The 21,832-nt window shown below is 37.9% G+C and overlaps 1 protein-coding gene across 2 annotated transcripts in view; it reads left to right on the top strand.

The window, feature by feature from the left end:
- LAMA4 (laminin subunit alpha 4) overlaps positions 1-21,308 on the top strand; it is a 99,552-nt gene extending 78,244 nt beyond the window's left edge. The window contains exons 26-38 of one of the 2 annotated variants that reach the window (XM_058835330.1): positions 2,143-2,278; positions 3,420-3,557; positions 5,150-5,283; positions 6,523-6,687; positions 7,384-7,537; positions 8,227-8,417; positions 9,943-10,132; positions 10,864-11,019; positions 11,794-11,953; positions 12,955-13,085; positions 15,816-15,909; positions 16,886-17,005; positions 18,467-21,308. In XM_058835330.1, coding sequence (XP_058691313.1) covers positions 2,143-2,278; positions 3,420-3,557; positions 5,150-5,283; positions 6,523-6,687; positions 7,384-7,537; positions 8,227-8,417; positions 9,943-10,132; positions 10,864-11,019; positions 11,794-11,953; positions 12,955-13,085; positions 15,816-15,909; positions 16,886-17,005; positions 18,467-18,612 — 1,915 coding nt within the window. In that variant the 3' untranslated portion in view covers positions 18,613-21,308. Of the gene's footprint in view, positions 1-2,139; positions 2,279-3,419; positions 3,558-5,149; positions 5,284-6,522; positions 6,688-7,383; positions 7,538-8,226; positions 8,418-9,942; positions 10,133-10,863; positions 11,020-11,793; positions 11,954-12,954; positions 13,086-15,815; positions 15,910-16,885; positions 17,006-18,466 lie in introns of both variants that reach the window. The other variant, XM_058835329.1, reaches the window with a different exon arrangement.
- Positions 21,309-21,832: the final 524 nt, after the last annotated feature.

Raw genomic sequence — 21,832 nt, 5'->3', positions numbered from 1 at the left:
CTTTTCAATTTTCACAGTATAAAAAGTCTACAGCATATGCTCAAAGGATCTCTCTCGGGGTTGATATTAAATACATTAATGATCTAGAAAGAAAGTACAGAAGGATGGTGAAAATTACTTTCATTAATCAAGCCTAAAGAACACTGAAAAAGCCCAGAAGGACCTAGAAATCTAGGCAACTGAGCAGCTCAATGGCAGATGAGACTTGTTCAGAAATATAGGATAAAAGATGAATCACATGAATTATGCCTGCAGTTTTCTGAGCAGATTGCGGTTATTCTGAAAAACACCTGGAAGGTACTGTCAAAGCAGGAAAAATAACATCTAAATTAACAATCTGTATAAAATAAAAAAAAAGACCATAGGCATTGTAAAAATATTATCAATTATAATGTTAAAAAATATATACAGAAATTATTTAAGCAGAGCTGCAACTTTGTCTCTGATATTGTACTCAGCTTTCATTCTCTTGACAAGGGTAGATATCAAAAAGTATGGGCCAAATATGGTGCCACCATTCTATTTTCATCAGGAGCCAAAGTTAGTATCCTACTGATGATGTACTCTCTCTACTGCTACTACTATCTGCTACTGATATTCATGCTTCCTCATAAATATCAGTATATTTGCAGACAGACTCACATTTAAATACTTGGCAGGGCAGCAACAGCATGGGGAAACTAGCTCTAGTCTTAGTCTAATATTCTTCTAAAGCAGCGTAATTTTCACTCACTTCAAATGCACTTTTCTCTGTCAATTGCCTTTTTTCTCCAAACAAATGAATCTGGAAGTACCCCTATATGTTATTTTTCTCCCACCTCAGTCACTGCATACAGCAGAAAGCTTAAGGGTAGGTAGGAGCACTGGGAACATAATTCTTAACTGAGTTAATAAACTCAGAAGCCTTTCTTTAAGCCTGTTTCTAGAAAATGTTGTGGCATTTAACAGAAATACGTATTTGTCACATCCAGCCAGCCTCATGGTCAATCAGAGTAAAGATTATAATGGTCAATTGATACTCCACACTTTGGTCCAAAGCCCAGTAAGAAAGACAGGAGCCTTCCTGTTGATGTTGCCTTCATGCTGATTTCACTGAGGAGTAAATTAAGCCCCTACAACACTCCTCCTCTCACCATATTTCAGACATGTACATCTGCACTTCACCTGATGGTCTGGTTTTTGCCAATGCAAAAAAATAGGCATTTCCAGATCTTGATTTTTCTGCCATGTTCCAAATATCTGCCTTACAATGAGATAACTCAGAGACAACAAGGGCAGGTAGCAGATGGGAACGTATCATGTCTCAAGAGGTGAAGAGAGTCCCACTGCTGAGGTACATCTTGCTTAAAGGACAAAGATTGTTTACAGGCAGCCAGATCAAACTCAGGATTTCACTTTCACTCCTCCTGTGTATATGTTCCCTAGTTGTTTCCTGGACTGGTACGTATTAGCTCCCATGTAATTTCCTTCCTGGACCCTGTCACAGACTCACTGTGATTTTAGGCAAATTACTTCTTCATGCACCTTGAGAATTGTGAGGATAAATTCAATTATACTCACCCTGTGCTGTAATGTTGTAGTTTCTTGGTAAGATGTGGAGTTGAAAAACTGAGAGTAATGAGTAGGAGCAGTTGGGATACACTGCTGTGCTGTCTACTTCATATACGACATAAAAAGAATCCTGGAAGCCCACCCGCTGCTCTCATTTAAATTTATGTGAACACACACATCAGCAAGTAAAATTTACTCTTATTTCCCTGACCTCTGTTAGTGTTTTTCTTAAGAAGTAGAACCCAATTGCTTGCAAAGGCAAGAATGAAGCTTGCTAGCAAAAGCAGGACAGGAAACCTAAATCAGAACTTCTCTTCAAAGCTAAAATCTTGAGATAAAAATCCATTTATTTTTACTGTAAGCAGTTATAAATACATAATATTTACTACAACTACTACAAGGTGCATCTTGACTTTTCAAAACATCAAGTGTGGCTCATTAGTTGTTTTACATAAAGATGCAAGAATTGGGCACTAGTGAGGCACATGACTAACATTCTTCCAGGCCTTTTAGAACATCTTGGCAATAAAATCCTGTTCAGATATGCAAGGGCTGTCTAACTGCAGTTTGTTTGGCATTGTTGTCCAGCAGCATTAGTTCACACCTGGCAGGAAGTATCGGCTTTAAAGGCTGCATGAAGGGTTTCCAGTTCCAAAAGAAGGACTTCAACTTGTTGGAAGAGCCAGGAACCCTGGGAATCAGCTATGGGTGCCCAGAGGATTCACTGGTAAGCATAACACCATTTGAAACATAACAACAAATTTTGACAATGGTTATAGTTGGGAGCTTGAGTTTTACTCCAAACAATGAAAAGACAGTCTTTCACCAAGGAAATGGCTGTGCACTCATTGACTGGCAGAGGTGGGGGTTTTGTGTGTGTCTCTTAAGTCTGCTGACATAATACCCAATTTTCACTCTGAGCTATAGCACAAGGCATTTCACTTAAAATTCTTCTCATATGTGAAATTGCAGTGTGAAAGCTCAATCTGAAATAAATTATGTACTGTATTCTGAATGGGAATATTCCAGTGTAATTCGTTTTTTCTTAGAGATACAAGAAGAATCATCCTTACATGCATCCTAATACAGATGTGTGAAATGGAAAAGACAGCAAAATATTCACCCTTCAAATGAGTTCTCCGTTGAAAGTCAGATCATCTCTTCCCCTGTGACACACACACCAACTGCACCAGCATTAGCTCTGAGAAAATTGCCATTTGGCTTCTGGTTCCTTCTATCATTCATCATTTGTCCATTACAACACAGGGCTGGCAAATCCAGACAGTGTTTGGGGTCTTCATCCTATGGCTGTGTCTATCAAAAGCCACGCTGCAAACCTGTGAAGAGGAAGGATTGCTTGTAGAACTCATCACACAACCTCACCCTCTGTCAACACGGAAGCTATCTGCAATTTGTCCTACCTTGGACCTAGCTTTGCTCATGGAACTCAGAGGGTTATAGACCACCACATCCAACACCCTCCACCCTACCCCAGTACCCAGAACAGCACACAAAGTAATATATCATATGTTGGAACTGTGGCTCAGTGCCACACAGCTCAGACAGGGGCATGAGGCCCTCTGCTTCTACTTTTCATGCTCTTTAACATCAGCAGACTTAAGATGGGCCCAAGATCCTGAGAAGCTGGGAATAATTTGACTTAGTTTAAAATTGCTACTCTTTCTCAATATTTTCCCATGATGTGAAGGAAAGCCTGTATAAATTAGGTTAAGATATGCAGAAAAAAATTGTTTTTTATAACTGAACTGGCTGCAACTGTTAAAATAAATAAATAAATAGAGTCATTCTTTGTATTAATGGAATGTTTTCTGAGCACTACTTGTAATTTTGTTTTATTTAATACACAGATGTCCCGCAATGCATATTTCAATGGTGAGAGCTTCATTGCATCAAGCCAAAAAGTGTCCCTCTTTACTGAGTTCGAAGGAGGCTTTAATTTCCGGACACTGCAGCCCAGCGGGCTATTGTTTTACTATTCTGAAGGAGTAAGTATCTAATTTTTTACTGTTTATTTTACCTTTTCAATTTTTTTCCCAGGAGAATATTAGGGGAATAACACAATTCCTTGTATTACTACATATACTGTGTATACTTTTATATAAGTATATTATATATATTTGTGTATAATATAATATATTATGGCTTCATGATAGAGAAAGTACTCTGCAATACAGAAGCATTCACTGGTGACCTCATTTTTGCAGTTTGCATTTGATCTACAGATGAAAACCAGTAATGCTTCGACGTCATTTTGATGCTGAGAAGAGAACAGGCTCATATGCCTAGAATTAACATGCATCCATTTGTGCTCGCTGAAGCCCTCAGGGCAGAAATGCACAGAGCAGCTTGCTGTGCTCAGCAGCACTGCAATCCCCACTTGGACCTGCAGGTGCTACCAAAGTACAGATAATATTAAAGACCTGACATTTGCCATCCAATCCCCTAGAAGCAAAGTTTGTTTGAATTAGTGGCACGGCATTTTGAGCATGGCTGAGCTGACAGAAATCAGTCAGAAAGCTGCCTATATTCCCAGATGGCACTCAGACAGACCTCCACGTGTGACTGGGAAAGCTGCACTTGATAATGGCTCTTTGCAGCTATGGGAAGCCAGGCTGCTCAAAATACCCCCTCAGAAGTGTGACATGGGCACAAACATGGACTTGCACTCACAAAATGTTGTGTGAGACAAAGCCATCCCAAGATCCTTCAGGCTCAGACTGACATCTGCAGCGAGCAGGAGCTCAGATGATAGAACATTTGCAACCACCCCCAAATGTCTGCTCTGCGATGCTTGCAGAATATCATCAGCAGTGCAGCAGAGAGGGCTGCGCGACACCGATAACCACTTCTGAACTTTCACGTGCTGCAGCCTAGAGTATTACCTTAAATTGAAATCAGTAACCGTGTCAGTTCCCCACATCATCTGCATGAATGAGGCCTCGCACACACCACTTCAGGTTTTCAACTCAACAGCTCTAATCCTGTGAGGTTCCAAGTGCCCTACTTAACAAACAGAAGTTCAGCTATTTAGCGCTTGGCACAATGAGACAGAGCGATTCCTACCAGCGCACAGTGGCAGCGCTTGCTCTAGTGGAGCTGAGGGTGTTCCTGCTAGTGGCACAGTGATCCCGTATGCCTGACCCACATAGCACATCTTATCTCTGAGACAATTTTGTGTGATTGAAGGGGCCCGATCAGAGGGAATTAGAAAAATAAAAAAGTCTTTTTTTTTAGAGCAGGAATCTTTCAGTAACAGCTGCTCAGTACAGTACCAGGGTACCAGAAACACAAATGAAATGTAAACATCATACATTTGTGCTACATGGAAGGAGCTCATGGGACAGGTACATGAGACATAATCAGCAGCAGAATTCCCAGAATCCAGGCTTTAAAATTGGCAAGAATATAAATTCTAATGATATCATCTCTTTTTTGCTTCTCAGAGTATATCTTTTCGCAAATAAAGCGCAAATGAGGGAATCAGCCAGAAGAAAAATAAATACAGCAGGCAAATTCACAGAACTATTATTTTTTTGTGTAATACTTGCTTATGAAGGTGCTTTTGTCTGTATTTCAGTCAGATGTATTATCCATCTCTATGGAGAGAGGTGCTGTGGTTTTAAATGCAAGTGGAACCAAAATTCAGTCGCCAGAACGAAATTACAATGATGGAAAAACCCATTTCATCATTACTTCTGTCACCCCAGAAAGGTAAAGCGGTACAGAATCCTTTATTCGCTACCTTTAGAACATAAATATTTCTTGAAAAGCACATTATCTTTTAACACCCACTTTTAAAGTGACACTTGAGTCGGGCTTTTTTTAAGTGACTGATTTTTAAATGTGATTGAAAACTGGCCAGCTTGGGCCTGAGGTCAAGATGATGGGAACTTTTATTAAAATTAAAATAACAGTTTTTCTGAAAGCTTAGACTTTTTTGTTCTCAGGTAAGAAAACAGTTTAATAATGTTTAAAGCTAGCATGAGATTAATTTTTTAACAGGTTTGATTATTCTAATTTGTTAAAACAATTCCCAGTTTACCCTAAAGTAATTGAAGCATCTTCACATAAAGCATTCATGTGGGATATACACAATGAAACATGTTAAAAATATTTTTAGCTCTGGCAGCCACAAATGTGACTAAATACAGCAGTAGAGAATAAATCTTTCTCTGTGCTCCTTGAAAGACTTGAAAGCTTCGGTTTATTGATATGTTTTTCTATTGTTTCTATGTTTAAATTTTTTTTAGAAGGTCACATAATCAAAGCAACTTTCTTTAAGAATCTTGCCTATGAGATACAAGCATTCTTACTTTCCTAATGGAAATAAAGGTTTGTACTTGTCACTCCTGACATCCAAGAATCACAGTTTGAAAAGCTGAAGATGTGAAAAGGTGCCTTGGAATAACCTTGGGGATTGTCATGTTTCCCTGCGTTTGCAAAACAAATCAATGTCTGATACTCAGTTTCTTATTAAAGCCAGAGAATTATTCTTGACTTCTGCAACAATTAGTAGGTTGCAAAATCAGATTAGGTAAAAAGCATTGTATAGACTCAAACACCAATGCACTGTGAGGAAAGAGAAGGAAAAAGGGATAGGGGCATAAATAATTAGCTTGGATTAAATGTGCTTGGATCTTATTTTACCCAAATGCTGGCTCCATCCCTTCATCAGCAATCCCCTACTTTATCTTTCTTCACTGTACTATTTCGGACATCACGATTAACTGCAGGGTAATATTAAATCCATAGGCCTCTGTTCACAACTTTGCCAATGCACTGCTACTTATTGCACAGTTGAAAGAAAAAGGTCCTCTCATGCCTTTGAGCGCTACCATTGAGTGATGTATGCACTGAGTGGAACATTTTGGGTGCATGTAATGTGCTGTCTGACCATTGGCACTGGCATTTCCAAGGCTAGTCTGCAAAATGGATGCTTTGCCTTTGCAGGTATGAGCTGACTGTTGATGACAAGAAACAGAGCAAGAAGAACCCAGCAAAGGACAGAGCAGGGAAAAGCCCAGACAGCATCAAAAAGTTTTATTTTGGTGGCTCTCCCCTCAGAACACAGCAAGCCAACTTCACTGGCTGCATAAGCAACGCCTACTTCACTAGGTGAGTAACATCCTCCCAAACACATTAACAGGCAGTCACTGCTCTGCCTGACAGCTTGAATAGTAGCTCAGAGAAGTGATTTATTGTCACAATAAAAATTCCTGTCTCATTTTGTGAGGCTAGACAGCATGTGTGAATAAGATTCTTACCTTATTTACCATGGAATCTGTTGGCACAGATCTGCTAGGTTAAGATGTTGTTAAGGTGGGAATAACTTGATGAAACAAGCTCTCAGCACTGCATCTGCTAATGCTGCTGGTGCAATGAGTAATTTGCATAGCTGTAATTTACATTTATATTATATAGCTTTCAGGTCTGCCTTTTGAAACAAAATTATATTAAGGCATCTCATAGAAGCTGGGGAGGTTAGGACTTCCATGCAAAAATGGTCATAATGTGTTGATTTTAATTGCTTTATGAAATGTTCTTACATAGATTTTAAAGTTGAATTTGATGCTGCAGATTGACTCTCTCTGTTTATGCCAGCATATATAAAACAGGCAGATGTAGTATAGGCTGTCCTCATTACCCATACATTGGCTGATCGATCTGTACTTTATCCATGATCCAAGAATGAAAAACAGCCTATTCAAATATAATATAAATTATACATTTACAATTCTGAGATTTTTATGCAGACAATTCTAATACTTGGGGAAAAAAAACTGTTCTTGTCACCTCCTCTTTGAAACACAGGCTGGATCAAGAGGTTGAAGTGGAAGATTTCCAGAAGTACTCTGAGAAGGTTCAGGCATCTTTGTATGGATGCCCTGTTGAATCTCCTCCAGTTGCTCTTCTCCATAAGAAAGGAAAAAACTCATCAAAAGCCAAAGGAAACCGTAATAAAAAGGTCTGCTACAAATTGCTCAAGTACTACCCTAGAATTTTCCAAAATTCTCCGAATTATGGATCTAAAATGCATAAAGACAATGTCACATATATGAACAAGATCTTGTTCCTTTATATATTCCATCACTGGAAATTATAGTACTAACACTATCTATCTGGCCTACACTAACATCATTCTCTTTTGCTAGAACTCTGAAATAAAATACCTGACTTCTTCAAAGCAGTACTTCAGAAACAAGCCTTTTTGATTTCTTCTGTATTCTAAAGGCAAAAGGCTTGCTTCTGCTCTCTTCTACTTCTGTATGGCTCTCTACTAGGTACAATTAGCACACATTAATATAAATGGGGAAAAAACCTTCCTCCAGCATGCAGAATTTTTAGTCCAAGCATATCCTCTCAAGCTTTTAATATAGCTGATATCACCAAAAGCAAAGAGAAGAAGATTTAATTAGGAAAACTGCAAAAAAATTTAATTGTAATTATGTTAGCTACACAAGTATTTTGTTGATCCCTTCTTCTGTCCTATATCAGCATTTATAGTAGATCTGTTCAAGGAAAATTTGACTTGGAAACAATCCTGGTATTTATGTAGGGAAACAATATATTACTGGTTCATATATAAATGATACTGTTATTTATTATGTCCAATCTTAGCTAAAAATTCTGGTTAATAGTTCTTTTTCTGTGAAGGTGGGAAGAGATAAAGACAAGATTTCACAGCCTTCATCTGGCCTGAAAAAACTGTATCAAGTGAATTTTCAAAGAGAGCCTCAGTGCCACTTGCCAATGAATCCCAAGGCAACTGAACATGCCTATCAATTTGGAGGAACAGCAAACAGCCGGCAAGAACTTGATCACATACCCAAGGATTTCAGTCAAAGGTAAAGTGACTTTAGAAATAAAAATTAAATATGTTGGGTAGGAGAAAAATGTATTTTAATTTTTTTTTTTAAAGGGACACATTTCTGCTATTATCCTGGGTTTTTTTCCTTTATTTCTTAGGCTAAATTTTGTGTAGAGCATGTTGCTAGGTTATATTAAAAGGTGCTTCAGTTGAGTAAGAACAAAACATAGACTGTTCCCAGTTTCATCCCTCTTGTGGAATCTTCACCTGCATTTCATATTAACTAAATGTGTCTCCTTGCCTATTTGTGTGAGGTTTTTGAAGATGTTAGTTCTATACAAGCAATGCACAATAATCAATCTCTTTACACAAGAGGTAAAGGCATTAAAGCAGAAAGGAAGCAGTAACATGCTGAGTGGACCTTGTCAGTAGTTTAATATTTAGCAATCTTCACAGTGCAGTAGGACATAAAGCTATGAAAACCTTGTCCAATTCAAGCCATAATGAAAATCTAAGTAATAATGAGTCCAGATACTGTTGGCATTTGATATTCATGCTCCCACAGAATATGTCATGTAATATTCAAAATCCAACAAGGATTTTGATTTAATACTTTCCATTACAGACTATAAATTCAGCAACACAGCACTTCCTGGAAGCATACCAGACCACTAACTCAGAAAAAAGAATGTTCTTTTCTGATTTAAATTAAAAAATCATTATGTTCATTTTAATTCAACAGTGTTTTACTTAGTGCAATTCTGATGGTACTCATATGAAGGAAAACACAGATTCTAATATCTTCATCCCACCTTCATTCCTACAACACATATTTATTTGCCAAATGTTATTAAAGCTTTGCTATTGTAATGTTCATTTTTAAAAACCAATGAGTTGTGTCTTTTAAAAACAACTGATATTGGCAAGGGGCTGAGTGTCTGTGGAATGCACACACACATATCATCAGGAATACATAGATTCTTGAGAAAACATGAAGAACAGAAACTAGGTTAGACCTGACATCAGAAGAAGCAGGAATCAGTTCTGGCACTGTCCTACAGCAATACAGCTTTGCCGTGTTTTAGACTGTAAGTAGTAATAGCAATCACTCAAGAAATTTTCACTGTGGCAATGTCAAACCAACAATGGTATAATTTCCATGTTGTCTTGGACTTCACAAGGAACTACAAGGAAGGGGAAGCTTCGATGAAGTCTGGAATAACCTTAAACATTACACCTCCATGCCATCACACTTAAAAATTCCCCCAACACTGCTGTTTAACATGAAAGGAAATGTAGAGTCAGATTTTGGTGGTCTGCATTGAACTTACTCACTCCAAAGATTTTGATTTTTGAAACCAAATTCCTCACCAGTCAGCTTCTTCTCCAACTTTGACTTCTGCTCAAAAAAACCGTCACAGAATGTTTCTCAGAAACACCTCTTCCATAAAGGAGATGAATATTTCTTTGGATGAAAAGAAAGTCTCATCTACCTCTGCCTGATGCTTGATTTAAATCAAACATATCTGCTTTGATGTTAATATTGTGTTTTTATGTGCCAGAGCTCAGTTCTCTATCAGTCTGAAAACTCACTCATCTCATGGAATGATTTTCTACATTTCGGATGAAAAAGAGACCAACTTCATGGCCCTTTTTGTTGCTCATGGCCGACTCATTTTTATGTTTAATGCTGGTCACCAGAAGATAAGGATTAAGAGCCAAGAGAAATACAATGATGGTCTGTGGCACAACGTAAGTAAAAGAAAGCAATCATTATGATGGCACATGCTGTCAAGTAAAGACACTGCTCATGTGACAGCTCAGGGATTTTTTGTTCATGTATTCATAAACACGCCTATGTGTTGAGAAACTTCCATCAGTATTTTTAGATCTTCCATGCAGCATTTTATTAAGTCATTAACTAGGGACAGGAAAGTGAGTCAGTTATAAAAATTCAACAATTCCCAACACTAACAGCTGAACAGAAATAAAGCAAATAAGCAGAACAGTAAGGCAATTAAGAGTTAAATGGAAATGAAAAGACAATTTTAGAAGTCAAGGTGAATTTCCCTCTTTAGTTATGTCTCTCTCCTCATTAACTACAGAGGAAGTCTGCAGTTACTAAACTACTGACTTGGGCATTTAAGTGTTTAAAGCAGGTTGGATGAATCCATACCATAAAACTAATGAGGACTGTGAAAATGCTAACAGTGATAAGTAGATCTCAGAAGACTTTATGACACCTTAATTACCTCTGTCTTGTACACCAAAATTTAAGAAAGGCAGCAGTTTTTCTATCTAACCTTCATATGAATATGAAAAAAGAGAGTTGTCCAGCAAAGAATACGGGCAGTTAGTAAAAGGGGCTTGTACAGGATCACTCATACATTTTCTTCTCAAATATCTCATCTTCTTCCACTGCACAGCAGTGATTCCTTAACAGAGGAAAGTAATCTTCCACATTTTTTTTCTTCCCTTCCTAGGTGATATTTATTAGAGGCAAAAATATTGGTCGCTTGATAATTGATGGTCTCCGAGTACTAGAAGAATCTTTTGATGGGAATGTGAATACTTGGCAAGTCACTGAACCACTCTATATTGGAGGTGTAGCTCCCGGAAAAGCTGTAAAAAACATCCAGGTAAAGCAGATCTCTATGTACAGACCCCACACCTCTCTGTAAAGAATACAAAAGCTTATTAAGATCTTGACCCTCATCCTGCTGAGGAGCAGGCAGCTCAGTTTGTGTATAGAGCAAAGCTCCCACAGGGCTGGGCTGGTGGTATGAGTTAGGTTTGCATAGCCTTGCAGCAGCAGCTGGGGAAACAATGGTCCATAAGGAACAGAAAAATCCTAGTGACATCCAAAATTAGATGAGATAAGGAATGTTAGGCAAGATCAATGTCACCCTGAGGTCTGAGAATGAGTTTTGGAGATATTTTGATGTTCTTCTAGTACCTACCTCTGTTTTAAGACCAGGATTCTGTTCTACAGCTAGGTACAGAAGTATACAGAAAGGAGTGTTAAGCCAAAAATGAATATAACAGTCTCTTTCAAGGTAATCTTTAGTGTTATGTGCCTAACAAGATTGATAAACTATTCTGAAAAAGTAGACCCCTGTCTTGCCTTGAGTCTATGAGGTATATATATAGCACTGCTTTGTCCTAGTTGTGCTTTGTTTCTCACAGTTCAGTAAGGACTGGTTGAGACCCTGAAGTCATCAAAAAGACATGACAGGCTATGAGAATCATTTTTGCTGCTACCCTTGTCTGGAAATTGTTTTTTAGTTCAAAACTGATGCACCAGACAATCACAGCCTTATAGCTTATAAACAAGTAAAAATAAGGACAGAAGAATCTATTTCCTTCCACAAGCAGTTTATTTACTAATCAAGGCTTTTTTTTTTACCCCTCAGATTAACTCTGTCTACAGCTTTAGTGGTTGTCTCAGCAACTTACAGCTCAATGGAAGATCACTTACTTCAGCTTCACAGACATTTAGTGTAACACCTTGCTATGAAGGCCCATCAGAAGCAGGAACATACTTTTCATCAGAAGGAGGATATGTTGTCCTTGGTAATTTACCCCTATACAAATGTATCCCAAAATAGGACTGTAGTATTCACTGTGCTTCAGAATGGCATTTTTATTAAAGGGTGTGGTAATTTCTGAGGCTGTGAGCTGTAAGGATTATCAGAAACAGATCACGGTTGTGGTAAGCAGATGATATTCACAGGTCACAATGTCACCGTGAAACTTCCCAAGTTGTTACATAAACACATCTGTATGTGTGTAGTTCAAATAATAAGAAAAATTTTAATAAGGGAATAATTTTAATAAGGGAACAGACCAATATGCTAAAAAGTATTATGGAAGTCAACATGCCCAAGACCAAATACATCATCAAATGGCCATCCCTTATTTTTTTAATTAATAAACAACATGTGATTAAAAAATCCTGCAGAAAGGCTTTCTGCATGTCTTGATATAGAACAGCATGACAGAACACATTTTTTCTGTCATTTAGGCCTGTTGTGTTCCAGGAAGAGTTTTATGAGGTTGTTTTGGTCACATAAGCTCTGATTTGAACAAGAAAGGAAACTGCACAACCCTGTTCACTGGCAGCACCAAGAAGAATCAGACAAGTGTTTTTAATTTGCTCCCTGGCCTGTCACCAGTTTGAAAAAGGGAGTTTCTCCTATTGAATCATCAAAGCTCAAGCAAACTCCCACTCAATAATGACTGCTGAGCGTCTAGGAAATTGCACAATAAGAAACTGCCAAAAATACAGATCATTTACTTTCTGCTGTCCATTTCATTGCTAAGAAATATTTTTAAACAAAATATATTTTTTAAATAATGAGAAAAGTAAATAAACCTTTATTAGTACTCCAAACAAACACAAACAAAAAAGCTGAAACAGGTCATTGACAGTACACCATGCTATCTCACATTTCAATAGTTTTAAAGACAAATAAAATCCACCCTGATTTTGATATTCTACTTTGACTTTGAATAAATGTCCAGTATCATCACTAAATCACTACCAAAAGAATGTTTTTATTTTTATTTCACAGATGAGTCCTTCAGTTTAGGCCTGAAATTTGAAGTTGTTTTTGAAATACGTCCCCGAAGCAGCTCAGGAATCCTACTGCATGGTCACAGTGTGAATGGAGAGTACCTCAACATGCACATGAGAAATGGACAGGTATGAAGAAGGTCACATCTCCTCCACTGCCTTGACTCGTTTCTCTTCCACCTACTTGGGCTTTTCTAGGGGCAGATTTTGTCTTACAAATTTGCTATTAACTGATTCTCATTTCTCTCTTAAATATAATAACGGCTCAGATTAGGCAAACCAAATATTTATTTTAAAATACTAAAAATAATACTTGAGACAAGATCAGATCTTTACTAATACAAGCCACATATATTTTGTTATCAGCTGAAAAAAAGCAAAAGCACTGATTCTTTGGCACTGCTCTTTCACCCACACATTAAAAATGTATCACAGTTAAAAGTAAGGTAACTATCAATAAATTATTATTTCTTATTTCTTAAAAGGTAAGTCTGAGTTACACTCAGTCTCTTCTTTCTTTATCATATATATATGTGATTGAAAGAGTGAGGGAAAGGAAAAGTTCTGATTGTTGGCCTGGTTTCTACAGGCTCTGGATTTCAAATGAAGGAGAGAGGTTTGAAATCAACTCACCAGATAGTTGTTGCTATTGCTATTCTTTTATTGTGTTCATTGATAAAATCTGGATCTCTTCATGCTACTCATTGTACATATACAGTAATAAATTTCAGTCTTAAGTGAACAACACAAGCAAATATTTAGAGCAAAGGAAATCTTGGCAGTTTTTTTGGTCTTTCCTGCAGAGGAGAAACTCAGGGCACAATCAAGAGACTAAGCAGTGTGAATATCTTTCAATCACTGCAATGCTCCTGTCAATCAAAGTGCAAGGGTATTTAAGTGAGGCTGGCTGTACCTCAGTTAGAAATGCAAGACCTGAGGAAACACTCACCTCTTCTGCAAGAGCAGGCACCTACAGCAGAGTGACTGAGTAAACAGTTTAACATCATGATTCATCCTGTCCTAAAGTGAATCTCTAATTAGGTGACTAAATGAGCTGGTTTTCAGATTTTTTTTTTTTTGATTTTTTTTTTTATTGGCTAGAGAGAACAGGTGCTTCAGTAAGGCACCTAACTTTTGACAGGAGATTAGGTAAGATGAAGCCCATTCTTACCCCTGTATCTAGTCCTTGGTGAACTAACAGAGAAATTCTCGAGTACATTGCGCTTATTTGTATCATGCCACACTTAAAATCTGTGTTTGTACAGAACTGGTCCAGTATAGCACTTCTTATGTAAAGTTCTAACCAAAGGTCTGCATGTCCAATAATTTGTCTGGTTTTCCCAAATGTACCAACTGGTCTAACAAAAGGTAGTGCTTCACATCTCACTTCCTGTATATGCAATTCATAAACAAAATTCACCCTGGAAAAGCAGGTCTTCCCTGCTGGTCACAGCAGCAGTTCAGTACCGTCTTAGTAAGGATCTGTGTTTCTTTAGCATTAACTATCTGCTCTCTTTGAATGCATTACAAAAGACCTGTTTTGTGAAAACCATTTTGCTGGACAAAAATAAGATCAGCAACTTTAATTTATTTTTTTAAATGTACACATCTCAATCAGTACAGATTGTCTGGGTGATTTATTAAGGAGTCACTTTCTCCCATGATTCTTTATTTGCTTTAATCTATACATTTTGTCCAAACATGAATAAAAGAGAACATGAAGATCATTTTAATTGTGTTGGTTGATGCCCTTCTGGAAAAAAAAGATTTAATATATCTTTGTTACAACTGTATCAAAACAGAGACGGTGTAGATTTAAGTTTTTTCACTGTGAGAGACTATTTACAAGGGCATGTAGTGAAAGAATAAGGAGGACTGGCATCAAACTGATAGTAGATTTAGATTAGATATTAGGAGAAAATTCTTTACTGTGAGGGTGGTGAGGCATTGGAACAAGTTACCCAGAAAAGCTGTGGATGCTCCATCCCATTAAATGTTGAAGACTGGGTTGGATGTGACTCTGAGCAATCTGATCTCATGAAAGGTGCTCCCGTCCACGGCAGAGGAGTTGGAACAAGACAATTTTCACCATCCCTTCCAATCCAAAACATTCTATGATTCTGTGATTTTCGGTCAATATAGTGTCAGCATAATCAGGGACTACTTCAACATTTAAAAAGCCTGAATGGTTGGACTCTGAGTGTGGAGTTCTCTGCCAATCACTACCAGGAATCTCATGTCCCACAACAGGGGCACAACACTGTTTTGCTGTTGCTGGAACATTTCCATGAAAAAATATATTAATCCATTAACTAAAGCAGAGGTGCAAAATTCAGAATTATGTTCACTTTCTAGCTCTGCCAGAGACTTACTGCTCAATAAGTAACTTAAAAGTCATTCTTGAATTTGCCATATATTCCTTTCTCATATCTTTTCTGCTTGTTTATACTTGGGTTTTTCATGACTGTTTTCTTTATTAAGTGGCTAGCAAGATGCCAAAAACATCATCTGATGCCTCTAAACACTAATTTACCACACAGGAAATTACAGAGTAGAGGTACTAGTAAATGAGTAAAATTATCTCTTATTTTTATTTTTTTTAACTCTTCTTTGAGACAATTAGGAATGTCTCAGAACTATTGAATCTAAACAATTAAAAAGAAAAAGAAAACAAAAACCTAAATTTGGATTTAAAAGGTACTTTATTTTGAAGAATTTAATGAAGTTATGTTTTCCTTTCTCTTGGATAGTTCACATGTTTTGAGTGGGAAATACAACATTATTACAACAGATAGGTTGAAGACAGGTAAAATATAGAATGAGGGGGGTTACAGTGATAAATACATTATTTTTCCTCAGGTTACTGTGAAACTGAATAATGGAATCAGGGATTTTTCAACTTCAGTGACGCTGAAACAGAGTCTCTGCGATGGCAGGTGGCATCGAATTGCAGGTCAGTAAAAGGTGATCATCCTCTAAGTAACAGAGCCTATCTCTTGCTCCCCAGATATCCATCTCCATGGGCTAGAGCACTGGCAACGCAGAAGTATTTTCACTTCTTCTTTTTCACCTTCCAAGACCCAAGCTTTTGTGAAAGACACAGTCTTACTTATCCCTCAGACACAAAACTCTAGAGCTTCCTGGGAGGACAAGCACAAGTTCCTACAAAGACAGGAAGAACAAAGACGGAAGCTCCTTGTTCAAAGAACAGAAAGCAGCCTAGCTGAAATGCTGGCTACCTTTCCTAATTCACATAGCAGATTATATTCTTCCCTTCTCAATGAGAGATGAACTAAGTTGATAGAATGCAGTAGGCACAAGTATATGCTACTCTTAAAAGTCAAATAAAAAGACAGATGTGGGGAACCTTTTGCTCACAATAGAGAGATATATACAGCTGGGACTTTGCCTTTGTGCCAGACATCCCTCTTTCCTGGTTTTGAAAGTCAAAAAGCACTTCTAAACCCTGGATTTTGAACCCCCTCATCTTCCTATCTAAATGCTGACTAAGGATGTCTTCCACTATCATTGCAGAAGACATCTGAGTCTGTACCCTTTCCACAAGCATTCTGGTTTCCATCTGAAGGAAATCCAGGAACAAGAAAGGGAGAAGCCTCACTGTATTCTAATACATCCCTGATTGGGAGTGATTGGTCAGTTTTTCTAAGCCACAAGCTATTGTATGCTCATAACATGGAGCCTGAACACTGCCAGCAGTGATCAAGAGCCCCACTCAAAAGCATCCTTGCTACCACTGTATATTCCATTGGCCCTGCTCTATAGCAGAATCTGCTCACAAACTGTTACTGATGGCTCACACCCAATCTAGCAAACACTAAATCAGCTACTCACACCAAACTGATAATTCCTGTCTGTCATAAAAAACTCATGTGCTACTTCTTGCTGATCCCTGTTCCTTCTCCTTTCAGTTATTAGAGACGCAAATGTGGTGCAGCTGGACGTAGACTCTGAAGTCAACCATGTGGTAGGGCCACTAAATCCAAAGGCAACTGACCACAGGGAGCCAGTGTTTATTGGAGGTGTACCAGGTATGCTTTTGATATCTTTGTGGTACATTGTTCTCAGATTTCAACCCAGTTTCCAGAGAAAGTATAAAGACTAAGTTTTCATCTCAAAAAAGAAAAAAACTTGTGAACAACTTGGTAAAATTCAAAGGCTCAGGAGCTGAACAGAAATGTTCTGCCTCAAGTTCTCAAAGAAAAAGATGTGCTGCTTCATTGAAATTAAAACATTCACAGCTGCTGGAGGGTAAGGTATGGATTCAGTAGAAAAGTCATCCAACTACAAAAAAGATTTCTTTTTTTCTATCTTTCTTTCCCATATGGGCTTACTGTTTTTTTAAGAAGCGATTTATTTATTTATGGGACTGGAAGCTCACTGTCACCGTAACTGTGGACTGGAGTCCCAAGGCTTAGTTGCTGTAGGCTTAGTTGCTGAAGTTTCCTTTTCTTCAAGCAACAGTATCTTTGAACACAAGACAGAACATGGAGATTCTTTTTCTTACTAGGGGTTTCTGTTAGACAGAATTCTTCTCCTGTGTATTTGTGACTCACAGACCATCTGTATAGCATGGGCCAAGATTACTACATTTCCTCCCCTTATTCAACAGACAGAGGTACTCTGTTGGGGTTCATATGCAAACTGTAATCAACACTACGTGATTCAATTTTTAAGTCAACTCCAGTACATTTCTCATTGAGAACATGTAGCATTATTTCTCTGAGCCTTGCATGTCAATCATTAACAGCTCTAACTACAAAATTCATTATAATGCTTGTCTTGGATTAGAGGCTTGAGTGTGTGGTGTTCGCATCCATCCCACACTACCAGGAGGTAAAATCAGCCAAAAGGGAATCATAAAATCTATGCACAGATGCCTGCTCACTCTTTAAATCCAAACTGGAATTTTATTAGGACAGAACTCTTCCCAGAGAGGCAATATAAAGGGGTAATTGCAAATGCTGTTCTGCTTCATAATAGAGCTTTCTATTTCTACATTAATTATACAATACTAAAGCAATGTCATACATTGGCTCTATAATGCTATTATCAGCCTGGCACAGGAAACTCTTACACAGAACTTCACAACAACAAATGAGATACAATACTAAATAATGCTATGCAGATACAGCCAACTGAATGCAAACTAACAAATCAGACACAGATGACAATACATGTGATGTTAAATTACAAAAGGAGAGACTGGGACTCATCTACTCTGTTATTTAAAAGAAAATGTAATTGTCAAAACATGCAAAATTGTGTCTCTATTGATAATACAGTATCAAGAGTTTTACATAAATGTAGACAACTAACCATACTTTAATGGCCGCTAGGATGCTGGTCGTTGGCCAATAGTTTTAAAAGAAGATTCAGAAGAGCTGCACTTAGTAGCAAAGTTAAAAGATCATGCCACCAAACTGATTATTTTGCCCATCATGAGCTCTAAATTTTTTATTTATTTAATTTTTTTAATCTCCTTCTTCCAGAGTCTCTGCTAACATCAAGCCTGACTACACGCAATTCCTTCATTGGCTGCATTCGTAACTTCATGATTGATGAAAAGCCAGTGAGTTTTAGTAAGGCAGCTTTGGTTAGTGGTGCTGTAAGCATTAATACCTGTCCAGCAGCCTGAGAGTGAACTGCATCAATTCTGAAAAGTTCCTTAGACCACAGAAAGAAAAACAGAACAAAAGAAACCGTGTTCAGCAAGACAAGAAGAACAAAAATATCACAGCTACACCTACAGAAAGCAGGAAGGGGAGGGGTCACGTACTTACATGCAAACAAAAATTACTGAAGGATAAAAGCTGTTGCTCCTGCACTTCTCTTAATATACCACAAGAGTGAGCTTTACCATTTCTTATAGTGTATGTGTGGCCAGTCTGTTACATGAAAATATGAGATTATAAAAATAATTAAAATTATATTAAATATGTTACTTTCAAAATAGATCCTCTACATAATTTCATTTCATATCTTAGTCACTCTTTGTTCCACAGGAAAAGATCTGCTAATGCACATTAAAGAATAAAGCTAGATAATAGATTTACATTGCAAATACTGTATATTTTTAATTTTCCATTCAACTCATTTATATAGTCCTCAAATAAAATGGGGGGAAGAGAGTATACTAATTATGTAAGCTTACAAACAATGAAAAATTAAAATTTTTATTTCACTTCTAGACTTCATGGATATGTTCTAGCACAATATGAAGAGAGGATGTATATCTTTTAAGACAGATGCTTTATATATATGCTCATTTACCTAAACAAGGTAATTTTAGAGTAATGCTTGCCTTAGAGACAATTCCAAATTTCAAGTTTTTTCTCTGAATTTTTAAATGCACTTACATACAAACACAGCACCAAATTCACCATTTCATTGTGATCTCATTTGCACTAATGTTACACAAGTAAACATGAAGTGTAGAAAGCAGAATCAGTCACAGTTTCAGGTGACTCCCTTACCATACAAAAACATCACTTCCCTATGCAACTCCTTTAGGACTTCAGTTTACAGCAGTAATCCTCAAACAAGAAACATGTTCCTTTGGAAGATATGCTGCTGCAGAGGAACCAACAGTGAAATGGGAAGATGTAAACAGAAAGCAAAGGGCTGCAAATCCAAGCTCAGTTACAACCATAGAAGTCAATAGTAGGGTTCAACTCACAGTAGGCTTGCACACCAAATAGACACAAGTCACTTGCAAAACTTAGTCCCTTCAGTCATCATCTACAAGGAATAAAAGCCATTTAGCTTTCTTTTTTTTAAAGAATAAAGTAATGTTATATAAAGTTTTATGGTTACTGAGCAAATTATTGTTGGAACCAACTCAAAACATGACCAGCTGAAAAGCAGGAAACTATGAAATGCAAAAAATAAAGGAGAACACTCTAGAGACTGAAAATGAATGAGAATTCATCTGGAAAACACACAAATGAAAACTGGAATCCAAAGATCTTGAACGCATGGACAGATGGAAGAACCACCAGAATAAGATGCATATGTAAGCATTAATCAGCAGCTTCCCTGCTACTCTCAGTAGAGTGAAAAAGGAGTTTTGACACACTGCAGCAGACTTGGCTTACTCTGGATAAAGAACTGCAACCTCTGGGTACACAGGCACAGGAACTCTCCAGCAGCTGGGACCCCATCACAGACTCTCCACTTGTCTCTGGAGTCGAGTGATGGGTGGTAAGTGAACACTGTGTGGCTCCAGTAGCCACTGCCTCTCCTTTCACCAGCCTTGTCAGCTCTGCTTATACTTCCAGCCCCATTCCTGTTCCGTTTGCCTTCTCCTGAACACATCCTCATTTCTCTTCCCTGCAGCTCTCAGGCAATATGCTCCAAAGACTGATTCCCTTTCCAACTCTAAGCTTACAGATGCCCCCTTCACACGGGAGTGATAGATATATAGACGACCCTTCTTTTCATCACCCCAAAGCCCACTGTTCATACTTGAGAAGCAAGCAGTAAAAGTATCCCTTTTCAGTCTCTCTGGATCAGGTGTGGATCCCTAAATCCAGTTGCCTTCAAATGCCATCTTTGTCTCAGTCACCAAAACCAGTATGCTTGCTCAGCTTTTTCCTGCTCCTAGCTACTGTGGAGAAATGGAACAGAAAATGTAGGGCTTTTGCTTCAGGAATTTTTTTTTATTAGTGGTGTTGAGGGCAAATGTCCTCAGATCAGTGAGCTGGGTTCCCAGTAGTTACAGAGGCCATGGATGGTGTCAGGGTAGTGCAGTTGAGAGCAGGGGTAAAAAAGGAAGTCTCTTTCATCCCAGTGCCAGTGAGTGATCGGCTCAAAAAAGCTCATGACACCACAACCTGAGCTAAGCTTCCTCAGGCCCTGGTCTCCAGGACCCTGTTGCTGGAGAGAAAAGAACAGCAGATTCCCTGCTTAGATAGGTTGGTTACAAGGATTACTGAAATTCCTTTTGAATTGGCTGCAGCTGCTCAGCAGAGATAGCCAGGAATAGCAAATGCTTGTGCCCTCTAAGAGCATCAGAGTTTAGTGAATGCTGGTATTAAGTGGGGCATTGTATGTTAACTGGTACACACATACTCAGAATGTTTTTCTGTCTCACACCTACTTCAAACCAAAGTGTATTTTCTCACATCCAATTCCAAGCTCTGTGAATAAACAGTATTTTTCTTAGCCATATTTGCTGCAATATGATTTGGTTTTGTTCTGTGGATTTACTTTTAAGAATTACTTTTCTGATTTAATCAGTCCTTTGCATACTTTATATATGGAAAACTAAAAATACACTAAAACAGTATGTGAATAAAAACCAATTAAAAATCATAAACTGCTACTATTCAATTTACTTCTCTTTACTCTATCACCAGCTAATCAAACACACCACTATTCTGGAGAGTGTCTTCCTCAGTTTTCCCTTCTAGGCTTCAGAGGTGTGGGTTTTCCCTCTGCAGAACAGGGTTTCCAAAGAAGAACACTATAAACCAGAGGATATTGCAGACTCAGGAGAGAGCAGAAAATAATGCAAATTTCCCTGCCCCCAACATCCACATAGACCTTAAAATTACCATTTCATATGCGCCAAAGAAAGCCAGTATGTGATGCATTATATTGCACATACCTCTGCACTCATTTCAAGGCTGCTGGTGTTTAAGAGAAGGGAACTGCCTATGCAGAAATCTTCCCAGAATTCGTCTCCTGTATCTATCTTTAAAATTATAGCTTCAAAGTACAAAACCCTTCATCTACAAAGATTTGGGAAAAACCTTAAAGTTCTGAACTACATTGTCAGATTGACCATTTCCATTTCTGACATGAATGTAAGTATTTAAATTCTGCAGAAAGCCTACAAAAAATGAGCACTGACC

Source organism: Poecile atricapillus, chromosome 3 (assembly GCF_030490865.1).
Source record: "Poecile atricapillus isolate bPoeAtr1 chromosome 3, bPoeAtr1.hap1, whole genome shotgun sequence".
NCBI lineage: Eukaryota > Metazoa > Chordata > Aves > Passeriformes > Paridae > Poecile > Poecile atricapillus.
This window is presented reverse-complemented; position numbering and strand designations above follow the sequence as displayed.